This window comes from Hypanus sabinus, chromosome 12 (genome assembly GCF_030144855.1).
Source record: "Hypanus sabinus isolate sHypSab1 chromosome 12, sHypSab1.hap1, whole genome shotgun sequence".
NCBI lineage: Eukaryota > Metazoa > Chordata > Chondrichthyes > Myliobatiformes > Dasyatidae > Hypanus > Hypanus sabinus.
Window position 1 is genome coordinate 83,587,194 of NC_082717.1, and position 26,515 is coordinate 83,613,708.

Below are 26,515 nucleotides of genomic sequence, written 5' to 3' on the forward strand. Positions count from 1 at the left end.
CATTGAAGCAGATACAAAAGAATCATTCAAGGAGCACTTGGATAGGTTCATGGAGGGAAGGGGCCAGGAGGGATATGGGCAAATGCAAGAAATTGGGACTTGCTGGGTGGGGTCGTTGTGCAAAGGGCCTGTATCCATGCTGTATTTCTGTATGACTCTAAGTAAGTATGTCCCACTGAAGAGATTAATGGTGCAGGACGCTGATAAACCCTGTGAATGTGAGGACTTAGCCTTGGAATTTGAAAGTAGCTTCTCTGGAGATAACAAATTTGTTGGTTATTAAATCACAAACAAGAGAGAATCTGCAGACGCTGGAAATTCAAGCAACACACACAAAATGCTGGAAGAACTCAGCAGACCAGGCAGCATCTATAGAAAAAAGTACAATCGATGTTTTAGAGCGGACCCTTTGGCAGGACTGGAGAGAAAAAGATGAGGAGTAGATTTAAAAGGAGGCAGAGGGGAGAGAGAAATACAAGGTGATAGACAATAGACAGTAGGTGCAGGAGTAGGCCGATTGGCCCTTCTAGCCAGCACCACCATTCACTGTGATCATGGTTGATCATACACAATCAGTACCCCGTTCCTGCCCTCTCCCCATATCCCTTGACCCCGCTATATATAAGAGCTCTATCTAACTCTCTCTTAAATGCATCCAGAGACTTGGCCTCCACTGCCTTCTCGGGCAGAGCATTCCACATGTCCACCACTCTCCGGGTGAAAAAGTTTTTCTGCATCTCTGTTCTAAATGGCCTACCCCTTATTCTTAAACTGTGGCCTCTAGTTCTGGACTCACCCATCAGCGTGAACATGCTTCCTGCCTCCAGTGTGTCCAATCCCTTAATAATCTTATATGTTTCAATCAGATCCCCTCTCATCCTTCTAAATTCCAGTGTATACAAGCCCAGTCGCTCCAATCTTTCAACGTATGACAGTCCCGCCATTCCGGGAATTAACCTTGTGAACCTACGCTGCACTCCCTCAATAGCAAAAATGTCCTTCCTCAAATTTGGAGACCAAAACTGCACACAATACTCCAGGTGGGGTCTCAGGGCCCTGTACAGCTGCAGAAGGACCTCTTTACTCCTATACTCAATTCCCTTTTGTTATAAAAGCCAGCATGCCATTAGCTTTCTTCACTGCCTGCTGTACCTGCATGCTTACTTTCATTGACTGATGTACAAGAACACCTAGATCTCGTTGTAATAGGTGATAGGTGAAATCAGGAGGGTTAAGGATGAAGTTAATAGCTGGGAAGTTGACTGATGAAAGGGCCCTTGTCCATTCGTCCCTCCCCACTGATCTCCCACCTGGAACTTATCCTTGCAAGCGGAATAAGTGCTGCACCTGCCCCTACACTTCCTCCCTCACTACCATTTAGGACCCGAAACAGTCCTTCCAGGTGAGTCGACACCTCACCTGTGAGTCTGCTGGGGCCATGTACTGTGTCCAGTGCTCCTGGTATGGCCTTCTGTATATCAGTGAGACCCAGAGTGGGAGATTGTCTCACCGAGCACCTATGCTCCATCCACCTGAAGAAGTGGAATCTCCCAGTGGCCACCCATTTTAATCCCACTTCCCATTCCCATAGCAATGTGTCAATCCCTGGCCTCCTCTACTGTCTTAATGAGGCCACACTCAGGTTGGAGAAACAACACCTTAAATTCTGGGGTAGCCTCCAACCTGACAATATGAACATCAATTTTTCAAACTTCTGATAATTAACCCCACCACCCTCTCCTTCACCAGTCCCCAAACTCTTTTCCCTCTCTCACCTTATCTCCTTGCCTGCTCATTGCCTCCCTCTGGTGCTCCTGTCCTCCATGGCCTTCTACCCTCACCAATCAGACCTCCCTTTCTCCAGCCCTGTATCTCTTTCATCAATCAATTTCCCAGCTCTTTACTTCATTCATCCCCTTCCTGGTTTCACCTACCACCTTGTGTTTCTCTCTCTCCTCCCCCACCTTTTAAATCTACTCAAACTTTTTTTTCTCCAGTCCTGCCGAAGGGTCTTAGCCTGAAACATCGACCGTACTCTTTTCCATAGATGCTGCCTGGCCTGCTGAGTTCCTCCAACATTTTATGTGTGTTGCTGGTTATTATCTCTGAAATTCCATGGTTTCTACATCAGTTTGAACATAATTGAAGGTAAGAAACATAACCCCACTATTTAAAAAAGGACAGAGAAAACAAGAAAACACAAACCATGTGGTCTCAGTTCAGTAAAGGGAAGCTATTATTACTAGAAGCTATTATTAAGGAAATGGCAGGGCCTTTGAAAAATAGTAACAGACTTGGGCAAAGCCAACTTGGATTTATGAAAGGGAAGCCATGCTTGACAGATCTGATGCTTTTTTAAAAAAATGATAACTACAAGAATACATAAAGGTATACCAGTTCACGATCTATATCAGTACTTTAGAAAGATGATTTGTGATACATCCGAGTATGCTGATGATACAAAGCTAGATAGCAGTATGGGGTTTGAAATCTATATGAGCTCTTAATGAAGATTTAGTGGAATTAATTATTACTCTATTAATTTATATGTTCTCTTCCTCATGAAGAAAGCTAGTATTCTTTACTCTTGTAAACAGCAAACATACAGCTTGGACCACTTGGACCAAACAGGTAGATTGCTTGTTGTAACTTCTCTGCCTTTTTTTTTAAACATTTGCAATTATTTCTTTTCACATCAGAAAAAAAACTGATATGATAAAGGTCTCGAAAATGATAAAAAGGGAGGCAAACAAAAATAATTTCTACTTGAGGGAAGAATGGAACCAAGATACAGTAGTAAATTCCGTAGGGAATTCAGAACCTTCTTCACAACAGAGCAGTTGAGGTGAGTAATGTACAAGAAGAACTAAATAAGCATGAAGAAGGAATGGGGTGGAAAGTTATGCTGAGGTTAGATTAAGTAGGTAGGAGAAACATGAATAACAGCACAGATCTACTGAGCCAAATGACCCTTTTCGCAAATTTAAATACCTTGCATCTTAGAATTTTCACTTTTACATTCCATGAGCTTATTGCTTAAAGTCACTGCATTTGCCCTCCTAAAATATTATCTACTTCCCCCAAACATAAATCATGATAGAGCATCAGCTAATCTTTGCGTCCATTGGTTGACACGCATCAATGAAACCACATACATTAAGAATTAAGAGGCAAGCATTGACACTTACTCTTTTGATCGATGCGTAGATCATACAAAGGCGTTCTATAAATATCTGCAGTGGATAAAGCACAGCGAGAAAGAGGTGCATGGTGCGACGGTCCCAAGATAAAAACTCTGCGTCTGTGAGAAAATTAAATTGTCTTGTAAATTATATGATCAACTTCCTTCTGCTTTGACACAAATGATTACAAAGTATTTAAAGTGGCTCACATAACTAGTCACATAGGTGATAAAACACTCGTCTCCCTCAAGGGATAAGTAGATCATGATATTTGTAGAGAGGTGAATGCCACATACTCAGCCTTATGTACTCCACGGTCACAAGAAAATCTTAACGCAGAAAGTCTATTTCGGCCATCTTTGTTCCTTCACACCAACCCAATGCAGTATATAATTGTTTCTCATATGTTTCTTGAGGGGCTTTATGGTTTTGCTTTGAAGCTTTATTGATTACTTAATGCCAAATTTCTCAATGTTAATCTTAAAAGTTGCATAAATTTCTCTGTTAGTTCTACTCTCATGATATAATGGTCTATTATTCCTAAATTCACTTTCATCTTTGGATCATGTGTGAATTTGACCACTGTGCATAGGGCTTGTAAATTATTGTTCAAAGATAATCATACAACTACATCAACTAGGAACATTATAGGGACTTGGTTGTACACAGTATATTTTAAGCTGATAAGGGTTTCCACTATTCCTACAATACTTTACTACCCCGATTGTGCACTCATTTTGAAACTATGAGAACTCTTGTGGAGCCTACAGCAGCTTTGATAAATACACAACTTGCCAGAAAATTACCCACAATCACATTGGATGAATTCAAGCTATCTTTTACCTACAAAATTACTAATGTGGCACATTACGAACATAGATGTGAATGAAAAAATGTGAATAAAGATAAAAGGATGTAACATTTAGAAACAAAAAAAGTGGATGATACAACACAGTGAATTCTGCTTTTGTATTTTAAAATTATTTATTCTCAGGCCCAATTCAGACTTGTATGCAAGCAAATTTTAAACTCTAAGGAAATGATGCAGTTCTGTTGATTTTTATACACTGGTTCAAGGGGTATGCTAGAAGTTATTGAAGCTCTGATCTTTACCAAATATTACGGTGCACACAATACAAACCACTTTAATCTGTGCTGAAGTAATCTGCTTTTCACCATTAAACTTGGGAAAGGGCCTGGTCAGTGTTGATTAGTACAAAGAGATTTAATGCTTGCTTGTCTGTTTTGGATATAGGTCCAGTTGAGGTGTCTGTCAATCAAAAGAGATGCAGTAGAGGAGGAAATCTGACTTTATTGACACATCACACATGAATAAAGAGAGCTTTGCAGGAGAAAGATAATCTTTAGTTCAAGTAAGCTCCTAATCTCAGAAATCAGGTGAACCCACAATAACTGGGGTTGGAAATTAATCCAATATGTGTGCAATGCAAGCTCCATTGCAGCTCCCCAGTGGATCTTAAAAACTATTACTGGAAGTAGACAGATGAAGAGAATGTCTTAGTGGAAACATTATTACACGACTGGTTATTGTACTGATCCACACTTCAACATTTTAGCCAAACACTGCCAACATCAAGCAAGTGAACGTGCCAATCCCTTTTCCAGCTTGGAAAAGGAGGTGCTAACAGAACAGCAGGTGTTTATTTCATGGAATATCCAGTCCATACTATCAAACAACTATAATATACAGCGTAAAACACATTGTTGTAAAGAATCACTTGTAATGGTTGAACAGAACAGAAATAAGGCAATTCAACCCAAATATGCCAGCCATTTTGTCCCTTAATGTCTCCTTACGTGTACTTATGTTATTTGCCTTACAATTCTCTTGTGGTACCAAGTTCACATACTAACTGTGCTCTGAGTAAATATTCATTTTCCGTGGATTCATTAGTGATCATCTGATAATATCAGCCCACGTACTGGCTTCTGTACAATAGAAGCAGCACAAACACCTCATCAAATCAGAAGCTTCATGGGTTTGAGTTCTGAGATCTGTTATAAAATTGACTGGGACTTTCCTAAGAAGTTCTAGAGTCATTCTTGTAAATTGTTTTTCTTTTTAATCTTTTCAAGCATCTTCAAAAGATTTTTTTTTCAACATCAAGACAAGAAACACACAAGATATTCCAAGAGTATATTAGCCAATTTTTTTAAGAAGTTTAACCTAACTTGCCTGCTTTTCAGTTCTACTTCTCTAGAAGTGAACACAACGAATGAGATTGTTGTTTTTAAAAAATGACTCATAGTGATCATGGTGATTTGAGCATCCATACGGTTCCTCCAATGTCTCAAGGTCCTTCTGGCCAAAATTCACCATTTCTCATTCATCACTATTGAAATTATTAATTATCCAGCCACTCTCTGCAAGTTTCATAATGTCTGCCCTCTCTTGATTGCCAAAATACAATGTCTCAGCTTGTAGGGTGAGAACCTATTAACTCTACAATGCCGAACAACTGTTAAATAACTGTCGAGTTTGTTGACAGAATTTAATTAAGAAGGTGTTGACTTTGTAACACTGCTCGTTGTGCACATTTTTTTTGAGAAGTTTCTCAATTTTGAAATGCAATTCAAATTATTGAAGTCCAAATAAGTTTTTTTTTAATATTACTCTTGACTTCCCAGAGCTTTGCTCACTGATTGCCAGAGGAGTTGCAGCTAAACTGGTAGGATTCTACGATGTATACTCTTATAACTTACAACACCCTCACATCATAGTAACTCCTGAAACTGGGAAAATAAGGTTAATTATTTGTGATTGGCAATTGCATATGCCAATGCTAAATCGTATTTTGAACAGTTAAGCAGCTGGTGGCAATTTGTTAAAGTCTTGATACATGTCACTAATTCCTAACCCATCCTGACTACCAGTTATTGTCGGAAACACTTGTTATCCATCTACTGATGTGACACCTTCTGGTTTCATTTTAAAATCATGTAACTGGCTGTCCTTTAACCTGTTCTATTGAAATGCGACTAACTTATTAAAGTCCCAAATTTTGACGCCAAACAACTTTTCATTATTTTGTAAAGCTTTCTTATCCCGCCTCACCCTCTCAATCTCCTATCTTTAATCATATAACTGTCAATAATTCTGAAGTAATACATACAATCATGCTCTGATCTGAATTAGGTACATTCAAAATGATCAGTCTTTAGCCAATTTGTATGGATTATCCCCGAAAATATATTTATAAATAGGAATCAGTATTAAAAAATTCTGATGCTGCAATCTGCTGCTAACACAACCACATTACAGTACCCCTGCCATCACATACAGATAACAAAACTGTTTTTTACAAATGAGTTAACTATACATTGTTGGGAATATATTATGATGGTGGCATAAAATACTAACAATAAACTAGTCACCCAAAAACATAGATAGATTAAATTATGAAAAATAATTAAGTTTAAATAATGTTTAGAAATGTGATTATACACAGTAATTGTAACAAATGAATACAAATGTAGGTATGTTAATATATTCATAAATATTCCAGAGAATGCTTATTTTTGTAAAATCAGCAAGATTAAACAAAGTTAAATGAAAATTAATTCTGTGGAATTCATTACCATCGACAGCTATGGACGCCAAGACACTGGGTACATTTAAAACAGTTTGATAGGTTCTTGATTAATAAGGGTGTCAAAGATTACAGGGAAAAGGCAGGAGAATAGGCTTGAGAATGATAATATATCAACCATGATAGCAGACTCAATGGGCCAAAATGGCCTAATCTGTTCCTTTGTCTAATGTTCTCATAAAAGGTATTGTCCTGCAGACTTTCAGCTCTCTATCTGGTTAAATATGAAAACTATCATTAAAATCCTAGTGAGACAAGATGTTAGAACCAGTATTTTTTATGAAAAAGAAATACTGATTTCAGAGCTTATCTGAGGATGTGACCAGCAACAAATTAAAAGGGGAAACAGATTTTTAAAATGGATTTATAAAGATTCCACACTTAAGAAAAACTCACAGGGGTGATAAATTGTTATGGACAGTGGTTCAGTTAAAGTACAGAAAACTGTGAAATAAATGGCTCTCTTGATAATGCCACGCAGTTGCTAGAAGGTTACCTACAAAATCGGGCCCTCATTTTATTAAAATTTATGTTAGTAACTTAGATGAATGCATGACATATTTAAATTTACTTATAACAGAATACAGAACTTCAAAGACAGAGCTGACAAAGGGATATAGAGAGATTAAGTGAATGGGAAATGAGCAGGCAGATATAATATCTTGCAAAAGGATATCAGGCTGAATAAAGTGAAATTTGCAAATGTTGGTAGTCTAAAGAGTCTAAGTGCTTTGGTCCATGAAATTCAAAAAAAGTAAGAAAGACTAGCTTCAGCTATTTTTATCTTCGGTGAGACCACATCTGTGAAGCTTGAGTCAACTTAGCCAAGGAGGAATATACAGTCAGCCCTCCTTATCCGCGGGGGATTGGTTCCGGGACCCCTCGCCGGTACCAAAATTCGCAGATGCTCAAGTCCCTTATTCAACCTGTCTCAATCCGGTGGACCTTAGGACCCAGCGGAACCACAGACCTTATTTAACCTGTCTCAGTGCGGCAGACATTAGGATCCGGCAGCAGAGATCTGAATCTGCAGTGTTTCTGTTCACAAAAATAATCACGAACACGATTGAAAATAAAGTGGAAATAATAAAGCGACCGGAAAGAGATGAAACACCATTGGTCACCGGAGAAGCATTAGGCTACGCAGTCATCGATCGGAACAATTTTAAAGGATAAAGTGAGAAAAGCTCTGCCCTGATGAAAGCTACAATTATTACTAAGCAATGCAGTGGTTTAATTATTGGGTTTTGGGTTTTTGATCCTCCACATCAACCCACCACGGTGGAGAGCGCACTCGGGAGCGATCTGTCCCGGGTCTGAGAACTTCCGTTCCCGAGCCCAGAGCTGAAACATACGTTCTTAAGTGTTTTATAGGCATAGAAAGGTAAAATATATACTACATACTAAGACAAACGTTTGACTGACTGATGCTAAATAATACCGGATGTACCTGTTCCGACTTACTTAGTAAGTGAACTTCCGATTTTTTTTATCCCGGTCCACGATAACCCACACAGATCCTCCCATATACTTTAAATCATCTCTAGATTACTTAGAATACCTAATACAATTTAAATGCTATGTAAAATGGTTGTTATACTGCATTGTTTAGGGAATAATGACAAGAAAAAAAGTATGCACATGTGCGAACAACAAGTGCTGGAAGAACACTTCCGGGTTTTCGCAATTCGCGGTTGGTTGAATTCGCAGATGCGGAACTCGCGTACAAGGAGGGCCGACTGTACTGGGATTGAAGGCTGTGCTGTATAGATTCACCAGACTATTTCATGAGCTGGTGGGAAGGGGAATGGGGTTCCATTGAGAAGTGATTAAGTAGGATTGTGCTGTGTATTTAATACTTAAGCAATATTTGAGTAATATTATAAATATACTGTCTGATTAAGCATTCTTTGTTCTTCATATAATTCATTATGGGTTTTATGTAAAAGTACGTGAATGGTATACGTCATTATGTCAGCACGTCATATGAGTGTGCCTCTCTAAAGTAGAACAAAGTAGACATGTTATCCTGGGCTACTGTGTTTCTCTTTCAATTGGTTTCGGGAGTTACTAAATAAAGCAGATTGGCTGTAATGGCCATTGGAAATAAGAAAAAGAAAGGACACATCTAGTTGTTCCAGTTTCATCCAATAGCCCAAACACCTGTTGACAGATAAACTTGTGACTATAAGTTAGTCCTTAGTGTGGGTACAAAGCAAGCAAGAGGGAGCTGCTGAGAAGGTGACAGAAAGTGATTAAAGGACAATAAGGAGACAAGAGGTAATAAAGTAGTGAGGACTGCTCAATAGTGTTGGCAATATATGTGTAGGGTGGAATAGCAAGGCCACAATTAACATTGTTATCTCACAGCTCCAGGGATGTGGGTTCAATCCTGACCTCAGATGAAATTTGTGTGAAGCCAGCATATTGTCTCTGTCACTGTTTCCTCTCTAAGATATTGCCGGTCGATTAATTGGCTACTGAGATCAACACTTTCTGTAAATAAATACAAGAGGCCAGAAATCCAGAACAGCACACACAAAATGCTGAAGGAACTCAGCAGGTCAAGCAGCATCTATGGAAATGAATATTTCAGGGCGAGACCCTTCTTCAGGACTGGGAAGGAAGGGGGAAGATGCCAGGATAAAAAGGTGTGGCCAGGGGTAGAAGAACTAGCTAGATGGTGCTGGGTGAGCCAGGTGGGTAGGAAAGTTAAAGGGCTGGAGAAGAAGGAATCTGGAAGGAGAGGAGCGGACCATAGGAGAAAGGGAAGAAGAGGCACCGGGGGAGGTGATAGGCAGGTGAGGAGAAGAGGTAAGAGGCCACAGTAGGGAGTAGAAGAAGGAAGAGAGTAGGAAAAAAGTTACCAGAAAGAGAAATCAGTCCATGCCACCAGATTGGAGGCTACCAAGATGGAATATGAGGTGAGGTTGCTCTATTCTGAGGGTGGCCTCATCCTGGCAAACGAGGAGCCCATGGACCAACATGTCAAAACAGGAATGGAGATAGGAATTAAAATAGTTAGCCACTCGGAAATATCACTTTGCGGATGGAGCGGAGGTGCTTGACAAAGCAGGCCCCCAATTTACATCAGATTGCACCAATGTAGAGGAGGCTGCATCGGGAGCACTGGATACAATAAACAGATCCAGCAGATTTACAGGTGAATTGTTGCCTCACCTGGAAGGAATGTTTGAGGCACTGAATGGAGGAAAGTGAGGAGGTGAATGGGCAGGTGTAGCGTTTCTGTCACTTGTGGGATTATATGCCAGGAGGGAGATTGGAGGGAAGGGATGAATGGACAATGAAATCACAGAAGGAGTGATTCCTGTGGAAAGTGGAGAGTGGGGTAAACGTAAAGATGTGTTTGGTGGTAGGATCCCACTGAAGATGGCGGAGGTTGGGGAGAATGATGTATTGAATGTGGAGGCTCATGGAGTGATAGGTGAGGACAAGTGGAACTTCATCCCTGTTAAGGTGCAGGGAGATGGGATGAGCATGAATGTCCGATAAATGAAGGAGATGTAAGGATGGATCAAATGGATCAAAGGGGAATTGATGGACATGTGGGGGAGAATGTGTTAAAGAGGAAAAGGAAATTAAAAGATGGAGTGGGATGGGGTCAATTGGGGATTGTTAGCATGGGCCAAATGGCTTCCTCCTGTATTACAACATTACAAGAAGGGCTGACACAACTGATGCTGAGACATAGTTAATTCAGACAGCATAGAGATCAAAAGATGAGAGATTTCTTGAAAATTAAACTGCAGGGGCATCATGGTAGTGCATTGGTTCTTGCATCGCTTTACAGTGCCAGTGATCAAGGATCACGGTTCAATTCCCATGGCTGGCTGAAAGGAGTTCTCCCCATAACTCCACAGGGTTCCTCCCACATACAAGCTGGGATTAGTGAGTTATGAGCACCAGAACCATGGTGATACTAGCAGGCTGCCCTAAGACTGTGCTCCTTGTTGATGCTGAACACATTTCACTGCATGTTTCAATGTACATGTGGCAAAAAAAGTTAATCTTTAATCCTTAAGATGCTGGAAATGTAAAATGAAAATTGGAAAACACTGAGGTGCTCTCAGCAGGTTAGGCAGAACCTGGCACTTTTTCAGTTACGATGATGGGTCTTCACACCGAACATGAGAAATTTCTTTACTCAGCAAGCTATAAACTGAAATTTTCTGCTCTTTAAGGGAATCAAGGCTCAAAGTTGTTGAATACATTGAAAGCTGCAACTGACTGATTATCAAGCCATATAGAGCAGTCACAAAACAGCAGTTGACATAAGAGATCTGAAGACATCCCCCTGAACAACAGAGTCAACTCCAGGGACTATTCCAGCATCTCCTGCTTCTGTTTTTATAAATCTAATTAATTTATGTTACATAACAAGGAAGAACAAGGGTCACATGTTGCCCTCTCCATCACTGCTTGGCAATAGGAAACAGAGGGTGGTGTTACTTTTGTGAATAGATGCCTGTGACTGGAATCCTTGATGTCTGCAATACAGGTGTCCCCCGCTTTTTGAATATTCGCTTTACGACAACTCGCTGATATGAAAGACCTACATTAGTTACCTGTTTTCACTAACAGTAAGTGTTTTCACTGTTACAAAGAAAGGCAGCGCACGCCGAGCAGCCAAGCTCCTCCCCCGGAACTGCATTCTAGCTGGCATTGCTTAAACACGTGCCTGTGAGCAACTGTGCTTTATGTCAATTTATTTTGTGCATCCATTAGCAAAATGAGTTCTAAGGTATCGGAAAAACCTAAAAGAGCACGTAAGGGTGTTACATTTAGCATAAAGCGTTTCAATCGTGGTGAACAAAGTGAGCTTGGCTAAGGGTTTGTGGAAGTTGACGAAGATGATGTTGAAGAGGTTTTGGCATCCCATGACCAAGAACTGACAGATGAAGAGCTGATGAAGAGGAAAGGATAACAATTGAAGCCGAACGCAGTAGTGAACGGCCCGAAAGTGAAGTCGTCCAGGAACTAAACAGGAAACAATTGCGTGAGATTTTCGCTGCGATTGACAACACTGCTATGATTGCAGAAAAGTATGACTTTAATTTTGAAAGGGTACGTATGTTTAGGGCATACAGTCGGCCTTGCTTATCCGCGAATTCAACCAACTGCGAATCGCGAAAACCTGGAAGTGCTCTTCCAGCACTTGTTGTTCGACCATGTACAAACTGTTTTTCGTGTCATTATTCCCTAAACAATGCTGTATAACAACTATTTTACATAGCATTTACAATGTATTAGGTATTAAAAGTAATCTAGAAATGATTTAAAGTATACGGAAGGATGTGTGTGGGTTATTGTGGATCGGGATCGAAAATGGTACATCCGGTATTATTTAGTGTCAGTTAGTCAAACGTTTGCCTTAATATATAGTATCTATTTTACCTTTCAATGCATATAAAACACTTAAGAACGTATGTTTCAGCACCGGGCTTGGGAAATTCCCGAGTTCGATCTAGCGACAGATCGCTATCGAGTGTGCTCTTCACTATGCTGGGTTGATGTGGAGGATCAAAAATCCAAAACCCAGTAAGTAAACTACTGTGTTGCTTAGTAATAATTGTAGCTTTCATCGGGGCAGGGCCTTTCACATGCTCCATTAAAATTGTTCCGATTTTTGACCGACTGTAGCATAACGCTTTTCCAATGACCGATGGCGTTTCACCTCTTTCCGATCACTTTACTTCCACCTTATTTTCAATCGCGATCGTGAATATTTTCGTGAACAGAAACACTGTGGATTGAGAGCTACGCCGGGTCCTAATGCCCACCGCTCTGAACATGTTAAATAAAGTCCGGGGTTCTGCTGGGTCCTAAAGACCACCGTACTAATTCAGGTTAAATAAGGGACTTGAGCATCTGCGATTTTTGGTATCCGCTGGGGGTCTCGGAACCAGTCCCCTGCGGATAAGGAGGGCTGACTGTATTTGCAGGATAGTTTGAGTGTTTACAAAGAACTATGATAGAAAAATGCCTGAGGCTAAGTAGTCAAGCATACTGTCGTTTTTCCAGCCTTCCACATCAGACAACGAAACTCGACCTTCAATATCGAGGCCAGTAGACATAGAAGCAGGTGACTTCCCTGCCCTGATGGAAACAGATGACGATGAATTGACATCCCAGTCTACTCTACCCCCCCCATCACCCCAGTCTCCGACGACTCAGCCTAACACACCATCATCAGTGTGCTCACTGTCTTCCCGATTCCGGTTAGTGAAACTACACTGTACATACGTTATTTCTACTTTATATAGGCTGTGTATTTTTATGCGTTATTTGCTAGCTTCATAGCTTAAAGGTTACTGGAAAGAGTGCTTCCGCCAAGAGTGCTTGCCCCGTGTGTTTCTGCCGGAGTGCTTGCGCCGTGTGTTTTTGCTGCGAGTGCTGCCGAGAGTGCTTGCGTGAGATTTTCGCTGCGGTGGACAGTGCTGCAATAATTGTAGAAAAGTATTCCTATATTATATAGGCTGTGTATTAATCAGATCATTCCTGCTTTTACTATATGTTACTGTTATTTTAGGTTTTATGTGTTACTCATCATGATTTGGTAGGTTATTTTTTGGGTCTGCGAATGCTCACAAATTTTTCCCATATAAATAAATGGTAATTGCTTCTTCACTTTACGACATTTTGGCTTACGAACCATTTCATAGGAATGCTCTACCTTTGAAAAGCAGGGGGGACCTGTATACGTGAATGATCTGGTGTGGAGATAGGAGGCAGATGACACGAAGATTAGTGGAGTTATTGTTAGCGCAGAGGGTGGTTTGAGGCTACAGAGTGATATCGAAATGTTGGTGAAATGGACTGAGGAATGGCAAAGGAAGTATTTAAAAATCAGGCAGCAGTGATACAGCCAGTGTCAGAGACACAAATTCAGTTCTCACCTCCAGTTCTGTCTGCATGGAGTTTGCATATTTCCTATTGACTGTGTGATAACTTCTGGGTGCTCCTGTTTATCCCCACATCCCAAAGACGTATGGATTGTTGGGTTAGTTGGCACCCAGTGTTTATGGAAGTGGTAAATGCAGGTGGGAGTTAGAGGGAAGGAATAACAAATAGGATTAATGCAGGATCAGTATAAATGGGTGATCAATGGGTCACAAGCCTGTTTCTATACCATATCGCTCTGTGACTCTATAACCCAGGTTCTGCCTGCTGAGCACTGGCACTAGTATTATTTCTTAAGATTTTATCCAGCAGTTTAAACATTATTCTCCTTGTGTTCAAGCGACAACTTGTTCCTTCTCACTCAACTGAGAAAAGCTTTGAGTCACTGAGGACACAGAGAAACAAGGCAATTTGACTTAATCAAATACAGCTACTCAGGCACAAGCAGTACTTTGGGGAGTCCTAACTAGCAAATTTTCCAAACCATCACGTTATTAATATTAATATTCCAACATACTTCTATTTTTAATGTTACACATTAGCATGATAAATGTTCAAAGGAAGCCAGTAAATTTCAAGGGAGCATGGGAATTGTGCCCCAGGTAAGTTGGAAAAGCTTACCAAACATTATCTGGTTCAAAGTTTAAAGTAAATTTTATTATCAAAATACATACAAACCCCATTTCTCGAAAAGTTGGGATATTTTCCAAATTGCAATAAAAACAAAAATCTGTGATATGTTAATTCACATGAACCTTTATTTAACTGATAAAAGTACAAAGAAAAGATTCTCAATAGTTTTACTGACCAACTTAATTGTATTTTGTAAATATACACAAATTTAGAATTTGATGGCTGCAACACACTCAACAAAAGTCAGGACAGAGGCATGTTTACCATTGTGTTACATCACCTTTCCTTTTAATAACACTTTTTAATCATTTTGGAACTGAGGATACTAATTGTAGTAGATTTGCAATTGGAAATTTTGTCCATTCTTGCTTGATATAAGACTTCAGCTGCTCAACAGTCCGTGGTCTCCGTTGTCTGATTCTCCTCTTCATGATGCGCCAGACATTTTCAATAGGATAGATCTGGACTGGCAGCACGCAAGTCAAGCACATGCACTCTGTGTCTACAAAGCCACACTGTTGTAGCCCGTGCAGAATGTGATTTGGCATTGTCGTGCTGAAATAAGCATGGACGTCCTGGGAAAAGACGTCACCTTGATGGCAACATATGTCTCTCTGAAATCCTAATATACGCCTCAGAGTCAATGGTACCTTCCCATACATGCAACTCACCTATGCCGTGGTCACTGATGCTCCCCCATACCATCACAGATGCTGGTTTTTGCACCTTTCGCTAACAATCAGGATGGTCATTTTCATCTTTGGCACGGAGAACTCAATGCCCATTTTTTCCGAAAACTAGCTGAAATGTGTACTCATCTGACCACAGCACACAGTTCCACAGTCTTTCGGTCCATCTGAGATGAACTCAGGCCCAGCGAACTCGCCAGCGTTTCTGCACAGGCTTCCTCCTGTGTAATACAGTTTCAAGTTGCATTTCTGGATGCAGCGACAGACTGTGTTAAGTGACAACAGTTTTCTGAAGTACTCCCGAGCCCAGGTGGCTGTAATTGTCACAGTAGCATGACGGTTTCTTAGGCAGTGCCACCTGAGGGCTTCAAGATCACGCGCATTCAACAGTGGTTTCCAACCTTGCCTTTTACACACTGAGATGTCTCTGAATTCTCTGAATCTTTTCACAATATTATGTACTGTAGATGTTGAAAGACCTAAATTCTCTGCAATCTTGCATTGGGAAATGTTCCTTTTGAACTGACTAACAATTCTCTCATGAATTTTAGCACAAAGGGGTGAGCCACGACCCATCCTTGCTTGCAAAGGCTAAGCCTTTGATGGACGCTACTTTTTTACTCAGTCATGATACCTCCACCTGCTACCAATTAGCCTGCTTAATGTGGAGTCTTCCAAACCAGTGTTACTTGAATATTCTGTGCACTTTTCAATCTCATTTTAACTCTGTCCCAACTTTTGTTGAGTGTGTTGCAGCCATCAAATTCTAAATTTCTGTATATTTACAAAATACAATTGTTGGTCAGTAAAACTATTGAAAATCTTTTCTTTGTACTTTTATCAGTTAAATAAAGGTTCATGTGAATTAACATATCACAGATTTTTGTTTTTATTGCATTTTGGAAAATATCCCAACTTTTCTGGAAATGGGGTTTATATATGTCACCATATAGAACTTAAACTTTCATTTTCTTGCAGGCATACACAGAAAATCTAATAGAATCAATGAAAAATCTGTACCCAACAGGACAGACAACCAGTGTGCCAGAACTCAACACACTGTAAATACAAAAGAAAGGAAAAATAATAAATATCGAGAACATGAGAGAAAGAATCCTTGAAAGTGAGTCGTGAGAACAGTTTAGTGATAGGGTAAGTGAAGTTGAGTGAAGTTATATTCAAGAGCCTGATGGTTGAGGGGTCATAACTGTTCCTGAACCCGGTAGTGTGGGTCCTGAGGCTCCTGTACCACCTTCCTGATGGCAGCAGTGAGAAGAGAGCATAAACTGGATGGTGGGGGTCTTTGATGGACTCTGCTTTCCTGTGACAGCGCTCAATGCTGAGGAGGGCTTTACTCATGATTAATTGGACCATATCCACTACTTATTGTAGGATTTTCCGTTCAAGGGCACTAGTGTTTCCGTACCAGACTGTGATGCAACCAATCAGTATACTCTCCATCACACATCTATTGAAGTTTGTCAAAGTTTTAGATATCATGCTGAATCTTTGCAAATTTCTAAGGAAGTAGAGGCGCTATTGTTCTTTCTTCATAATGGCACTAATGTACTGGGCCCAGGACAGAGGAATTTAAAGTTGCTGACCCTCTCCTGCTCTGATCCCCTGATGAGGACTGGACCCTGGACCTCCGGTTTCCTCCTCCTGGAGTCAATAATCATCTTCTTGGTCTTGCTGACATTGAGTGAGAGGTTGTTGTTGTGATACCACTCATCCAGATTTTCAATCTCCCTCCTACATGCTGATTCATCACCACCTTTGATTCGGACAACAGCAGTCAGTAAACGTGAATATGGCATTAGAGCTGTGCTTAGCCACACAGTCATTAGTATAGAGTAGAGCAGGAGGCTAGGAACTCAGCATTGTGGTGCACATGTGTTGATTGAGATTGTAGAGATACTTTTATCAATCTAAACTGACTGGGCACTGCAAGTGAGGAAATCGAGGATCCACTTGCACAAGGTGATATTAAGGCCAAGATCTAGAAGTTCATTGATTAGTTTTGAGGGGACGATTGTATTGAATGCTGAACTGAATTCGATAAAGCGCATTCTGATGCATGCATCTTTGCTGTACAGATGTCCTAAGGTTAACCGACGAGCCAATAAGATGGCATCTGCTATGGACCTGTTGTGACAGTAGGCAAATTGGAGTGGAACCAAGTTGCTTTTCAGGAGTTGATATGTTTCATCACCAACCTCTCATAGCACTTCATCACTGTGGATGTAAGTGCAACTGGACGATAGTCATTGGGGCAGATTACCATGTTCTTCTTAGGTCCTGGTATAATTGAAGCTTTCTTGAAGAAGGTGGGTACCTCAGACTAAACCAGGGGTCAGCAACCTTTACCACTGAAAGAGCCACTTGGACCCGTTTCCCACAGAAAAGAAAACACTGGGAGCCGCAAAACCCGCTTGACATTTAAAATGAAATAACACTGCATACAACGTTTTGTTTTGCCTTTATGCTATGTATAAACAAACTATAATGTGTTGCATTTATGAAATTGATGAACTCCTGCAGAGAAAATGAAATTACATTTCTGCATGCAACAAAAACATTTTGAACTCCGAAAAAAAGACGTTGGGTTGAAGGTTACTTTTAAGTAAAATACTCAACGTCTATTTGAGTCCTTCTTGTATTTATGAAAAACGCCAAACTTAAATTTGCCGCCAGCAGCAAACCAAAAATAACGTCAGCCAGCTGTCAACCTGAAAAATAAAAGGACTATTTCACTGAACAATGAAAACATATGAATATACGTAAAATAATAGGCAATTAAAATATTTATCATACTTGTTCAGGTTGACTCACACCTGACAATGCAGTCGTATTTAGTAGGGATGGATCGATGCTTAGGGGAGTGACCGGGAAGGATAATGTGTTTTTTTCCTCTCTGAACTCACAGAAGCGTTTCCCAAACGATGTTTGCATTGCGATGATTGCAGAATGTAAATACTCCGAATTTATCATGTCGTGACCTTGTTTGAACTCTCTCAAATTGGGGAAGTGAGACAATGTGCCTTTCTGTAAATCTCTGGCAAGCAACGTCAACTTACGCTCGAATGCCAAAACATCCTCCAACATGTGCAGGGCTGTACGTCCTTACCCCGTTGAAGAGCTGTGTTCAGCGTGTTCAGGTGCGCTGTCATGTCTACCATGAAGTGTAGCTTTTCCAGCCACTCTGGCTGTTCCAGCTCAGGAAAGTTGAGCCCTTTGCTGCCCAGGAAAGTTTTCACTTCTTCCAGACACGCGACAAAGCGTTTCAGCACCTCCCCTTTGGACAGCCACCGGACTTTGTTGTGCAGCAGGAGATCAGAATATGCGCTTTCCAGCTCGTCCAGTAACAAACGGAATTGACGGTGATTTAAACTTTTTGCCATTATTTTATTGACAATCTGAATGACAACATCCATTACTTTTGTGCATTCCGGAGGAAATGTTTGAGCGCACAGTGCCTCTTGGTGCAAGATGCAGTGAAAAGTCAGCAGCTTTCTGTCCAGCGACTTCTGCAGTAAAGCCACAATTCCCTTGTGCGTTCCCGTCATATTCGGTGCCCCCATCAGTAGCTACTGACACCAGATGGGTGGTCTTTATTCCTTTGGCTCTTAAACAATTCAAGACAGCCTCACAGATGTCCTCCCCCCGTGTTTGGTCTTTTAGAGGTATCAACTCAATCAGTTCTTCCTGTGGCCCGGCAGAGTTTACATACCGGCAGAACAACGCTATTTGTTCAATATCACCTTTGTCTTTAGACTCGTCACAGGCAATCGAGTAGGCCACAGCTGAATTGATGTCTTTAATTTGCTGTCTTGTGATGTCTTCTGCCATTTTTATGGTTCTGTCTTTGACAGTCTTTGCAGAGAGGGGCATATCCCTGATTTTCTGCACAATTTCACTCTTGTTTTTAAAGTCCGTGAATAGATGTTCTGAAATCTTAATGAAAGATTCTTTTATATATTCACCATCTGTAAACTGCTTCCCGTGCCTGACTATTTCCTGAGCGGCAATATAACTGGCGTATGTCGTTGATTTTCCAGACTTCATCCATTTCTGGAAATGATTTTTGCTCAGATCAACCTTCCGCATCAGTTCCGAAACGGCTTTTTTTCTCTCATCTCCATCCGGATATTTTTGAGCAAAGGCTGCGTGTTTATTCTGGAAATGCCTTGCGACATTTGACTTTTTGTTGTTTGCTAGTTTCTCATTGCATATTAAGCATACTGGTAAACCAGTCTCGTCAACAGTGAAAGCAAATGAATCTGTCCACGTATCATTAAACGTTCTGTTTTCTTCAGTCACTTTTCTTTTTTTAGAATTCTCCATAGTTGGCTTACCTTGGATCGAAAAATTAAAGAAATCGCGCACTGGCGGGTGTCAGGTATTGGCAGTGGTGACGTATATTAATAGCGATAAAAACACGTTGTAGCGGTGTGCTCACGCAGTCAGTAAACTGCAGTCGAATAACTTTATTCGAACTAAACAGCCTTGCTTTTAAGCCTCCCTCAACCCAGCCCCCATGGACGCAGATGCTGCAAAAGACGCGTACTCACAAACCCCCGTAGGCTATCTCCCTTAGCCGGAATGCTGGCTAATTGTGAGCCGTTTCGGATGTGCCAGGAAATGTGTCACCACACTTAGATTGTACAAGATCACCATAATCTTCAAATTTAGAATTACATTTCAAAAGCTAACAAACTAACATAAAATACATTTTAATTAAATACTGACCAATTATTTCCCAAAGCCACAGGGAGCCGCAGCACAGAGGTGAAAGAGCCACAAATGGCTCGGGAGCCGCAGGTTGCCGACCCCCGGACTAAACAATAAAAGTAACGGCAAACATTCTAACCAGTTGACCAGCACAGGTCTTTAGTACTGGGCCAGATGCTTTCCATATACTGAACCATAGGTTTTACAAATGGTTGGATAGGGAATTGTCTCTGTCCTGCTGCTGAAAAAAATCAATTTCAAATAGCAGCACCATCCAATATCACCTTAATTCATACCTTCTCTTCAATTCTCTGACCATTTGTGAATGCAAACCTGCAATCAGCTTTAAATCCCTGAAATCAATTAACACATATCCTGACTGGTTAGTGTAGAACATCAAAAATTGTTTTCTGCAGAAGTTGATGATAATGTCAAGAAAAGGAGAAAACTGAAACAAAGGAAAGCAAATGAAAAGTAAAATAGCCTATCAGTCTTTCTTCTTTTATTCAGATGGTATGAAATGCTTGATGCAATGTACTAATGTTTAGCTGCTTCACAGATCATCTTGTAAGCACTAAGTACCTATTTATGAAAACTGAAGGGACACTTTCTTTCTCACACACTACAATCAAGTGGCCTTTCATTAATGAACAATGAAGTTTCTTCTGCTGGAGTACTCATCAGAGAAATGTGCTGGCGAGGGACTATAGAATAGGAAGTTGCATTAAAATTAAACAGTTATTAGAACAGTTACTGTTCAAGGAGTTTACAAGGACTGCACTTTCAATAGTTGCATAGGACCATCTAACAAAGGAGTCAAAGGAAACACAGTAATACCTTGCAACAATTTGAAACTGGAGACAAAGTTATACAGTACTACCTCGTAATGCTTTGAAGCAGTGTGATGCTCCGCTTCAACTGTTACAGTGCACTTCCTGACAATGCCAACTGAATCATGGGAACTTGGCTACTTTGCAGCCATTGTTCACTTTCTGTTATTGTCTCCTGACACCCATGATTGCTTTTTGTTACTCATAGGTAGCAAAAATGAACAAAGCACATTTCTCTACCTCGTTTTTTTCTTAATGTGGCTTTCATCGACAAGACCAGTCAGTAGTCAGCTCCCCTCATTATCCTTGAACAACTGGTAAAGAGCAATTGCCTCGATCTGGAGATGGTACTTTCTGTGTTGTTACAAAATGCTCTGGGCTTTACAACCAATAATGATGAAGAAGCAACAATATATCATCAGGTTTGGGAAATGTGTGGTTTGTAGGGGAACCTGTACTTCTATGGGTCTGCTGTCCCATCTTCTTGGTGGTTGAAGTAGGTGGGTACTATTGAGGTACCTTTCCAATAACAGTGCACCTTTGTACACAGTGCATACTCTGGTGGTGGAGGGGGATAAATGATTAAGGTGCTGGATAGGATAATGGATGATGTTGAGCTTCTGTACTGTAAGCAGACCAGTACTTATCCAGACAATTGCAGTGTACTCCACTGTCATCTGGACTTGTGATTGTGAGTAATTGAAAGCCTTTGGTTCAATGGTTCCATTTAATATCAGAGAACATAAACAATATACAACCTGAAATTCTTATTCTCCAGACATCCTCAAAACAGGAGAAAAAAACCCAGACTGACAGGAAAAAAAAGCAAGAACCCCAAAACTCCCTGCCCCCTCTCCCACACATAAGCAACAGCAAGCAGCATTAACTCCCCCCCCCCGCTCCATTTATGCTAGAATTAACACCAGCATTCCCACCACCCACCATGTCAGCAACAAAAAAGCCCCAAAGATAGTCCATGGTCTGCAGCCCATCAACAACTAACTGTTCACTCCAATATTTCAGCATCCCACAGGCACTCTCTCTCTCTCTCTCTCTCCCTCTCTCTCTCTAGGGGAGAGACAGATATCACTCCTTCCACAGCAAGAGGGGTCACTATTTTAATGTTCCTGCCAGTCTGAAGCATTGTTTTCATTTCAAATTCTCCAACTCGAGAATTGGCAACAAGCTCTTCCCTCACCTTCAGATGAGTAAGCCACCCGCTTCTGACCAGCTCTTGTAACCACGGTATTTATTTGGTTGAACCAGTTGTTTCACATCCATTATGAGCTTGTCACTGACCTTTCCTCTCAAGATGCTGTATACAGGGTATTTAGTGATGGAAAAATTATTGCATATTACCTAATAAACATCTGTTTCCAATTTTGCTCAGCACAAAATGTGGCTTCTCTCTTACATACAAAAAACAATGCTTCCAAAAGTAGATTATTGACTTAAAACACTTCTAGTTAAATTCCTTTAAAAAGGGAGGAAGTTGAACAATGAGAGGTCCCATCTCATTCTGTAATTAAGTAATGAACCAGTCTGTTTTTTATCATTCAAATGATTAAGTTATAATGATCAATTGTGTATCCTAGACAATGGGTTTATTTACTGAGTGGTTAAACCAACTAGGTTAACCTCCTAGATTTGGATCACAATGGTTTTACACTAGCTTACAGAAAAAACGTTCCTCCCTGAGCTGTTCATCCAGTGACACTGGCTGAACGAGTTTGTGTGTAGCTACCTGGCTATGATGGGGTTCCATGTAGCTGCAATGACTTTTTTTAAGCTCACACACAAATAAAGGGCAAGAGACCAAAACCATTGGATCGTATTGCACCTATGTCAAAGTCAAAGCAAATTTACTTTAAAGTACATATATGTCAACATATACTACCACTTCATTTTCTTGCAGGCATTTCCAGGAAAATAAAAAAACAATAGAATTTAAGAAAAACTACAAAGACTGAAAATCAATGTGTGAAAGAACACTAATTGTGCAAATAAAAGATACAGTGGATTCTCGTTAATTAGACACATCAGGACCAATACATTTTGACCAATTATGCAGAAAAAGTTTTAAAAGGTATAAACAAGACAAGCTACTATTTAACTAAGTAATAATTTATGTATTTAAATGAAATATAGAACAAATTAGAACACTACCAATACTTTTACAGTACTGTAGCAGTTAGCAACAAGGATATTCATCTGCCGTGTTCTTTTGATTGACTGTAAATGAACAAAATCAGTGCAGGCGCCTAGTGCAGATAATGGACTGCCTTCATACAATGCTTTAGACAATTGCTATCTGCAAATCTTCATTTTCATTATAATATACTAAGACACCTTCAAATTCTTTGCAATTCCTAACTTGTTGGAAGTAGTGAAATCCTTTCATTTTCACTCCCAGCTGTTTTTAGCATCTCCAAGACTGAATGCTTGAAACTGCAGTGAGCAAAACAGTTCCAAATTGTCCTATTGCTTATTTCTCGCCAACTACCAGTGACAAAAATCACTACTTTTTGAACTCAAACACAAACAACTGATGCTATTTAAAAATTGATTGCTCTAAGCACAGTGTAGGGTCTAACGGCCACACTAATGCACACTAGGGTCAGTCACAAACCGTTCGACAACAGTCTCCTGACCTATTTAAGCGGCATAGTCTCCCAAACAAATGAAGGGAATCCCAGCTATTTTCTCTATTTACTTTTTTTGTTCTTTAAGAGTTGTCACAAATGAATGGCTGCCCTGATAATCTTTGGCCCAATTAACTGCAATCCACTGTAGTTGCAGAACCCTTGAAAGTGAGTCATTTGGTTGTGGTATCAGTTCAGCATTAAGGTGAATAAGTTATCCACGCTGGCTCAGGCTCTTGATAGTTGTCGGGTAATAAATTTTCCTGAACCTGGTGGCATGCGACCTAAAGTTCCTGCCCAAAGGGAGTAGTGAGAAGAGAGCATGAATCACCTCACTGATTTCCTGTGGCAGCACTGCAGGTAAATATACTCATGGTGGGGAGGGCTTGTCTGTGATGAACTGGGCTGTAACCACCACTTACTGCAGCCTTTTTTGTCAACAGTTCAGGGAGATAGATGGAGGATAGCTGGGAAGGGAGGACACTATGGGAGGAGATCAGCTGGAAGGAACAGGGGATGGACAAGGACAGGTGGGAGGGGGTGACAAGGGCAGCTGGGAAGACTGGAGGGCAGGAAGAAGGGAGGGAGTGGGAGGAAAGAATGGAGAGGATGAGGAAAAATGGTATGCAGATGGACAGTAAAAGATTTTCGGTTGTGAACTACTTTACTATGTAATAACTAATACAGAGAAGTGAAATTATATGCTGCTCACAAGTCAACTTAGCTTTTTACAATAGAGTGAGCTCAATTCCACTTTGTCAGCTACTACAGCTCCATCATTTCAATCCGAATTCCATCTTTTTCCAAATCACGTTATACTCTCACAAGACAATTTTGTGAATTTAATTTAAAATCAGTATTTTCTAATTACAGAATAGTTCTCTTATTCTGAATATTTCACGAGTAAGAGAGGTTTATTCTCCTTGTATTCTAACAATTCCCAATATTGCCTTTGACATATCAAATAGATCATTCCTTGTCCTCCTCAGCTTTGAGGAATATAACCCAGGTTCTCTCTATTAACAGCAAATTCCATTAATCATAGCAGTCACAACTCAATCCCCCAGGCCCAACATCTCCTTCCTATTGTAAACACTTAGAGTTGTACTCTGTATAAATTGATAACAAATGTATTTTGAATGCTCAAAACAGAATACTACAATCAAGGAGTTGTATGGAACATGCCGCAACACTCCTGAATACTGCATTCCATTTTCTGTATTCTTACAACAAAGCCTGTTAAATTTAAACCCGCCATCACATTAGCTTTCTGACTCAAGCTACATTGAAATTATTCTGGTACATAAATCCCTAAATCATCTAAAACCACTCTCTTCCTCATAATAGTCATCCATTTCAGTTTGGACAATTTCCATTTGATGCTCTTTTCAAACTCTCACATATACTCTGTCACTGTTTAACCCTCAACCTCTTTCTGTCACAGTATACTGCCAGGTTCTGCAGCAAACTTGCACATGATCTATTTGTATTTATGATTTTTGGGATGTAAGCACTGGTGTGAATGGCAACATAGAAGGTGGTGGAGACCCATCTAACTGGATTTCTGTATCTGTTACACTTTATTCTGCATTGTTCTCACTTTTACCTTGTATACCTCAATGCATGTGTAAAGATCCGATCCGTATGAAGAGTTTACAAGACAAGCTTTTCACTGTATTTTGGTACATATGACAATAAGAAACCAATTTCAATTTGTTAATGTGGTCCTTCTAGAGTAGACACTCATTCTGATGGAGAGGATTTACAAAAATGACAAGAGAACTGTGAAAATGGTTCCAAGTCAAGGTGGTATTTGACTTGGTGAGGAAGCTATATGTGACAGCTTCCATGCACCTGCTACCCTGTCCTTCTGCTCCATTCATTGCAGGGCACCTCCAAGCTGCTCTTGGTCCACAGTACTCACAGAGCTGGTTTCTGGTCAGTGGTGACTCCAGGATGATAAGGACTCGGCATTTATAATACTACTGAATGCCTAAGCAGGTGGCTAGAGATAGTCACTGTCTGACAAGCATTGTTTGTCACTTACTAGCTTGTGCCTGAGTATTATTTAGGTTTTGCTGTGTTTGTAGAGCGCTTCATTTTCTGAAGAGTTGCAAATGGAACTGAACACTGTGCAAGCAACAAACTTCCTCACAGTTGACCCTATAACTGGAGGGAAAACGACCTGTGTAGTTTCCATGCACTGCTTCCCTTGTCCTATTCCACTGCAAATTTCAGATACAGAAATGTCACCCCCTTTCAATTTAACTCTCAATGATTTATTAGTCATGACACACGTTTGCATCTGACTTATGATTTTTAACCTTGCCCAGTAATCACTTGACAGAACTTCAAGAAAATGTCTTCTGAAATGCACAGAAAATCTAATAATCCCTCAACCCATCAAATCTGCCATTCCATTGAAATGTTAGAAAATAGCCAGTCTTTAATTTAAAAAAATCATCTCTATTCCTCATTCCAGTACAATGAGAATTACTTTCTCACCAGCTGCAACGAGTACTTTCCTGTCTGTTTTCAAAGTCATTATATATATATTGGGTCTGTTGTGCTTCTATCCTTCATCATTCTCTCCCTGTACATAAACTCCATTTTGTATTCAGAGTCATGCCCTTGAATGCAATCTCAAATGGCCTTACTATACCCCTCTTCTCAAAGCTGTATAGGATCACATTTGATCACCTCCTTGTACCGCTCTCCTCTCACGTACCTCAATGCTATTCCCACTTTCTGCTGTGTTCACCACTTGACAATTCCCTCTGATCTGTACTTTCAAAGCATTAATCTTGAGTCTTTGACACAATAGTCACAACCTGCTGCAATTGTACAGGATCTTGACCATTGTGTACAATTTTGGTTACTTCAGAGAAGAAAGGCTATTATTTGCAACCAATGTTACCATCTGATTCTTGGTAAGGTAACAGCGTTGCATGAAGAAAGACTGGGTTGACTGGGCCTAGCAACACACACAAAATGCTGGACGAACTCAGTAGACCAGGCAGCATCTATGGAAAAAAGTACAGTTGATGTTTCGGCCCGAAACCCTTCGGCAGGATTGAAGAGAAAAGGCTGAGGAATAGATTTGAAAGTTGGGAGGAGGCGAGGGAGAAACGCCAGGCGATAGCTGAAACTTGAGGGGAAGTGATAAAGCAAAGAGCTAGGAAGTTGATTGGTGAAAGAGTCAGAAGGCCATGAAAGAAAGAAGGGTGGTGGGGGAGTAGGGAGGAGCACCCGAGGGAGGCAATGGACAGATAAGGT

At 40.4% G+C, this 26,515-nt stretch overlaps 1 protein-coding gene across 1 annotated transcript in view; it reads right to left on the reverse strand.

Moving 5' to 3' along the window:
- memo1 (mediator of cell motility 1) overlaps window positions 1–26,515 on the reverse strand; it is a 72,341-nt gene that overhangs the window by 25,771 nt on the left and 20,055 nt on the right. Inside the window, exon 4 of the mRNA XM_059986308.1 lies at window positions 3,189–3,301. Coding sequence (XP_059842291.1) covers window positions 3,189–3,301 — 113 coding nt within the window. The remainder of the gene's footprint in view (window positions 1–3,188; window positions 3,302–26,515) is intronic.